The 6542-nt window shown below is 37.7% G+C and overlaps 1 protein-coding gene across 1 annotated transcript in view; it reads left to right on the top strand.

Moving 5' to 3' along the window:
- Positions 1 to 540: 540 nt before the first annotated feature.
- The window catches only part of USP53 (ubiquitin specific peptidase 53), a gene marked incomplete at its 3' end in the record, with an annotated part of 16098 nt that continues 10096 nt past the window's right edge, over positions 541 to 6542 (top strand). The window contains exons 1-2 of the mRNA XM_010139484.1: positions 541 to 684; positions 3001 to 3093. Coding sequence (XP_010137786.1) covers positions 541 to 684; positions 3001 to 3093 — 237 coding nt within the window. The remainder of the gene's footprint in view (positions 685 to 3000; positions 3094 to 6542) is intronic.

Below are 6542 nucleotides of genomic sequence, written 5' to 3'. Positions count from 1 at the left end.
CAAGAGAATGAAGTAAAAATGGAGTCTTCTAAACTGGAATATGTTTCATGGGTCACAGTTAGAAGTAAAAAGAAGATGGAACGAGATGAGCGAACAGGAGTATAACGCCTGTCAAGAACTTTCCGTTTTTGTGATATAAACTTGCAATGCAATACAACTAATGATTTATAGTAATACTTTATTGATATCCCTAGAAGGAGAAGTCAGTTACTGTGCAACTTGCTTAACGAGAAATTTTATTATAATAATTTTTAACATGTTAGCACCTTAACTGGACACCTTTTTTTCTTTCTCTTTTTTTTAAATTGAGGAGTTAGGAATTTTATATAGCTGTATTTTAACTGAGAGACTCATCCTGATAGATGTCTGGCAGCTGCTCATGGCAAGTGGACTTACACCCCTGAGTGGTTACTGTTGCACAGAGTTGAATGGAATGCCATGACTTTAGAGCAATTTTCTAGGACCACCTTCTTTGCCTTGCACCTATCATATCCTTAAGTATTTAAGCATAAATATTGCAATTATAAAGTCTAAAAAATAATGGCATGGGTGAAGTTCTTAAGAAAACCTGGGGGTAACCTTGGAAAAGTTTATCAGCCTGGAAGCATACTGTCCTTGGCCCCTACAAAAGGCTTGTTAAATGAACCGGGACAAAACAGCTGCTTTCTTAATAGTGCTGTTCAGGTAAGAACAAACTGGATTTATTAAAGAGTTCTGGTTTTGTGGCAGCTTAGACGGTCCTCGTAGAGGAAGCGTTCTCTTGGGAATGATGGTTTTACCGTTTGTGTTCCACAGAAAACACAGCATGCTCCTCAATGATGTTCAATTCGATTCTCAGTTAAACTACTGAAATGATTGCCAGTAAGACAGAATAGCATGATAGCATGTCTTTTTGGAAGAACCTTTCCTCCTTTCCTGAAAAGAAAAAAAAAAAGTGTCAGTCATAGAAAAAAAAGACCCCACCTGTATGGAAGTAATTTTATTTAGCATTTGCGAAGAATGACAACATGATATTTTGTTTGCATCCATTAAGAACATCAGAAAAACTTCCCTTTTGTGTTTGGAAACTTGAAACTAAAAACTTTAAATCTTGCTCCTTCAATTTGAAAACTAACGTTTCTGACAAACAGCAGTTTTATTACTTGGAAAAATTCACCAGATGCTTTTTCATGTGAGGTAACCAGTACTACTACTTGTATTGAACAGGACACTATTTTCATTAATACACCATTTTTCCAGAATTAGCATGTGAGTCTGTGGTACTGGGGCATATCAGAAAATGCACATAAAGGTGAAAGCTTTCATTCTAATCTTGGAGATTTGTGGAATTAAGAGTAGGAGATACAACTGATGCCAAAGAAATATGACTTAGATTTCTTTTTACTGTTTATATGCACATGTATACTGACCAGCTTCCTGCACATGTTTACCTACACACTGTTCTGTTTTCATGAGCTGTAACTGAAAATATGTTGGCTCATTAAGTGTAGTTTAATAGGTGACTTTTTCATGATAAACTGAGCTTTCACGAGCCTACTTATGCAGAGAATATGAGGAACTACTTTTCTCCGTGTGAGAGCAGTGCCAGCCTTTCCACAGTGTGTGCAAGGCACAGTTTAGTTTATACTATCGGCTTTTAAACGTGAAAATTCACAACAACAACGAATTTCTAGGCTGTGCAAATAAAGAGCAAAACAATGTATTTTTTTGTAAGGCTTAGATTTTGGGCCTGATCTTTTTCAGATTGTACAGAGTTATTTGCCAAACTGGCAGAGGGCTTAATGGATGCGTAGACATCCGAAAAAACTTGAGTCTTAAAAAGGGTATGAATTTCAGCATAGGAGATGTGAGAGCCAGAACTGTAGCGTGGATGGTGGTGTTTATGGTATCTAAATATGTTTAAAATAAAATTGTACAATAGACTTAGTAGAGTGAATTTGCTGTTTACGTTCAGTGGGAACAGCGTGACCTATATTGTCTTGCAGTTTTGCTATTTTCCCTTAGGGTGTCCTAAAATTAAACCCGAAGTCATTTTTAGTTATAGTTCCAGACAATCCTACTACTTCACAACCTACTGCTGTTTATTAGACAGTGGCTGATGATTGGTGACCTCCCTTTTACAAGGAGGAATGTGTTCCTTTCTTTTCTCCTCTTTTAACCTCTGTTTAACCTTCAGAACTGAGGTTTGGACATTCAGTTTCAAATACATCCTAATTAATTTTAACTTTTATGTTTATAGATAGGGGTTTTTTTTTCCTCCTGGATTTTCAGCTATTGTTTTACTGTGCCTCTTGAACTCATTTGGGTTAGTTTTTTTTTTAAATTTTTGTTTCTTCCTGGCCGCTGATTGCGTACCTAAGACATTAGATACTGAAAGCAGTGTAGTGTAGCCAAGCTGCTGTGACCTTTCTATAGAGTAGTTACACAAATAAAAGGTAGAAACTTACCTGATTTAGCACCAGGATTATTTTGGTCTGTGGAAAAACACACGTATTTCAGCAATCATTTTAGTAAGAGACCTTAGGAATGTAGTATAGGCTTAACCCAAAGTGATGCTTGCATTTTACCTAGCGGTTACTTTTCCATGTTTCTATCTTTTCTAAATTTTATTTTATTTGAAAGAAAGCAGAGAGGAGGGGAGAGGGAAAAAGAAAGGGAAATGAAGTAAACCCGGTATCTGCCTTCCTCTTATGTAAAGCCTTGAGAAGACTATTACAATCTCTGTAATGAAGCTCTTTTTCCTCACCAAGTACGTTGTTTGCCATTGCTTCAAAAAGTTTAAAAAGGAGAACTAAATTTTGAGTGGTGAATGTGCACCTTCCACTTCCACAGTTTACCAACCTAATGGAAAAGGACCATAATTCTTGTAGCACTGTTGGTGCTGAAGTTGTACATGTTATGTGAAGTTTAAAAAAATGAAAATGCAAGTATACACTGCTGTATTAAATGCAGAACATTCAGTACCTGTTACTTATCTTGTGTGAAACTTTATTTTTGTAGGTATTATGGCAACTTGACATATTTCGACGAAGTTTGAGAGGTTTAACTGGACACGTGTGTCAGGGAGATGCCTGCATATTTTGCGCTCTAAAGGTAAGTAGTAATTTTTCAAAATGAGGAAAAAACAATTTAACTAATTTTTACTGATTTATATCCTTATATGTGGGCGACACTAAGTCATTCTTGTGTATAGAAACAATGTAGGTTTAGGGTCACTTGTAACAGGTGTTTGTAACAAATATTTTCTTGTGTTTAAAGAAGAAATTTTACAGTGCACAAATCTTACAGCCTTAAACGTAAAACTTTTTTCTCTTAAACATAAAACTTTTTTCTCTTAAACGGCTGTGTAACCTATTTGAAAATGCCTAGCTAGCCTCTTAGAGATCTTTTCTTTTGTTCCGTGCATATGCTTTTGTTCTCTCCTGTAGTGTTTGAATATGGTTTTACAGTAACTATTATTCTGTGATAAGGTCTTAAGGTCTGAAGTGGTTGGTTTTTTTTTTTTTTGCTCAGTAGTTGGTGGTAATGATGCAGAACTTCATCCTTCAGTTTGTACGTAATGGAAGTCAGGTAGTGGTACGGGGAAGCTACTGAAAGCTGATGACTTCTTAGTGTTTGAACGCAAGTCAGATCTGAGTATCTTAACTAGTGCATAAAACTTGTGCTTCACACAGTTTTGTAACTCACCTGAGGTCTGTAAAGAAATGTTGATTGCTGTAGGTTCTTACTGAGTTTACTGCACTGGTATGTTGCTGCCTGCAGTTACAAGGGAAATAGCTGTAAGCAGGATGTCGCCGTTTCATTGGGATGAAAATACCAGTGAAAAAATGATAGCGGGTTTTGGGTGTTTTGAGTGGTATGCACTTTCTACTCTTACTGCAGCTGGACAATAAAGACACTTGGGATTCTGATACAGGACTGTAGAATGTGTAGTCAAATACGGTAGCAGCTGCAGTGACACACAGAACTGGGAATTGCTTATCTGGAGGGAGCTGAAAGGGACAACGCTATTTGAAAATGTAGTTCATTGAGGAGGTGCTTTGTGGTGATGCTAAATTTCAGGCAAGGATAAACCAAGTATTTTGGAGTTTATTCTCAGGCAGTTTCCCAGACCAAACGGTGTTACTGAACAAGTGTTTTAGGCAGAACTGTTTGTGGTGACATTTGTTTCAGGAGTTGTATAGTCTATGTACTGTGTAATTTTTAGGGTTTATCACAATTGCAGTGTGATACAGATGGTTTTGAATATATTTGTCAAAATATCTAAAAGCGTCGTTTTATTTCTTTGGTTAAAATGGTTAATTTTGAAAAGCAGACAGGTTTAAGTAGCTTGAAACTAGACTTGTTCAGACTAACTTCCTGATGCTTTTACTGCAAACTTTTTATAAGCTCTTAACTCTATAGAACTTGTTGGGACTTTGTTTTTTCGTCAGAGTTTGGGTGTACATCATGTTCTTCTGTGTGCTGGACGCTTGGTCTTGTTGGTACATAAAGTCCAGACCGTAACACAGGCACACCTATGTTTTCAGATAAGACCTTGGCTTGATAAGCTTGATAGCTTTAGCTCCCTGGAGGTTTGTGTGTATAGGGATTCATGCTCATATCTGATGTCATAATATAGAGTGAACGCTACAGCCTTTTCCTTTTGTTCGTCCCATATTACGTGTGTAGTTCTGGTCACAGGCAGCCTGGTTCAACGCTGCACTGGAACTGCCTTTACGAAGTGAAGAGGGATTGAAGGGTGACAGTTGCTGGAACGTATGTGTTGCAGCACATACTCTTAATGACTAATCGTACCACTGAAACCATAGAAAAAAATAATATAGCAGCTTCAGTGTGCTGAGAAGCGTGAGTAAGGTAGTGCTCGTGTGTACTGCAGTTTGAACCTACGTGGAATGAATCGTTCTGTTCTGGTGGTGCACTTGTGAAGACCAGGTGCTTCTTTTTGTCAGGCTAGATATACTACTTGCTGTAACTCAATACTCTCTCTCTTCCTGTAGGTTTTTGGGCTTCAGTAAAAAGCAAGGCAGGTTTTGTCTTTTGCATCACTTTAAGTCTTGTTCCAAAGCAATACACCAGTAACACTGCTGTGTTTTAGGACTTGACATTTTCCTTATTGTTTCAAGTATCTGCTCTTGAGGGATGGATGTCTCTCGTTCTGCATCTTCTTGTGTGATTATCTAAATGGCTTGCTTGAATGCTTTGCCTTGCCTAGACTGTCCCATCTATCTGCTTTGGAACGTTCCCCAGAATACTGCTTAGAAGTGGTATTGCTGCCTCGTCTGAAATTGGTTAGAATGGAATTAGTTATTGTTTTAACAGTACAGTTGTGATCTTTAGAACTCCATGGCCTGTAGCCTAGGTACTGAACTCAAAGCATTGTGGTTAACTCATTTGGAAGTATCTGTCCTCAGTCATTATGTACACCACTGGTTTTGCTTTCTTGGCTGTTTAGAGATGCTGGTTGAATGATTCTTTTTGTTTTGTGTTCAGAACCTGGGGCATTTTGATTTTTCATGCAGTGTATATGCTGGATGAGGATGCATTTCAGTAACTTGTTTATGACTTGGGGCTTTTTTTGGTGGGTTTTTTATTCACTGTCTTGGACTATTTTAACCCTTCTTACTACTTCACCAATAAAGAAGGATATTTTATCTCTCTCGGCCTCTCCTGTAAACTGAAAGCATGGCCAAAAAATTCTGGTTTGCTTCAGTTCAACCCATTATCTTTTTCTCTGGGTGGTGTTCAGAGAGGTAAATATGAGCCGAGCTTTTCTGGGTAACGCTGGGGTGAGACACTGACTATGCAGACTACTAAAATGAGCATATGTACCTGCATAACTGCTTATCTGTAGTTCTTTTCAGTTGGACGTGTAAGGCTCTGTTGCGTATCAAAAATGACCTAGCAGCCAAAAAGAGAAGTGATGAATGTGTTCAAAGCAGAATTAACTTGTATTACCAGATCTGTTAAAAACTTAATTTTGAATGTTTACACTGAGATGTTGACTGTCATTCTTATCACTAGTCCATGCCTTTTGTTATGAGGGTAAGATTAAATATTTGAAAGATACTTCACCTGGAATGCATCATGCTTAAAACATGGCTACCTGTTAGCACTGAAACTTTGCTGTATCTGCTGTATCTTTACCTTCTGTCTAACAGATTTTTTTAACCAGAGGCCTGTGTGAAGAATGCATATCCTTGTTTATATTCTACATGGCCTCTCCTGATTTGCTTTGTCTTTATTCTCTTAGTTTTTCTCTAAAGTTTAACTTAGAATTCCTGACAGTGGAATGCATCCTGTAATACCTGCGAATGTTTTCTCATTTGTTTAGTAGCTTTTCACTTCCAGTTCTTTCAAGATCAACCTCTTGTACTTGCTAAATGATGATGTCCCTTGCTTACGTGTCTCCACCAAAAAGAGACGTAGTAGCCAACTATCTCTTCTGGGAAGTTAAGAAAAGAAAGCAAGTCCAACCTAGTCTTATGTTCTGAGGCTGCCGATGTTGACCTGTTCTCTTGTACTCTGCGCACTGGTTCAGC

The sequence above is a fragment of the Buceros rhinoceros genome, unplaced genomic scaffold, assembly GCF_000710305.1.
Source record: "Buceros rhinoceros silvestris isolate BGI_N320 unplaced genomic scaffold, ASM71030v1 scaffold30687, whole genome shotgun sequence".
Classification (NCBI taxonomy): domain Eukaryota; kingdom Metazoa; phylum Chordata; class Aves; order Bucerotiformes; family Bucerotidae; genus Buceros; species Buceros rhinoceros.
This window is presented reverse-complemented; position numbering and strand designations above follow the sequence as displayed.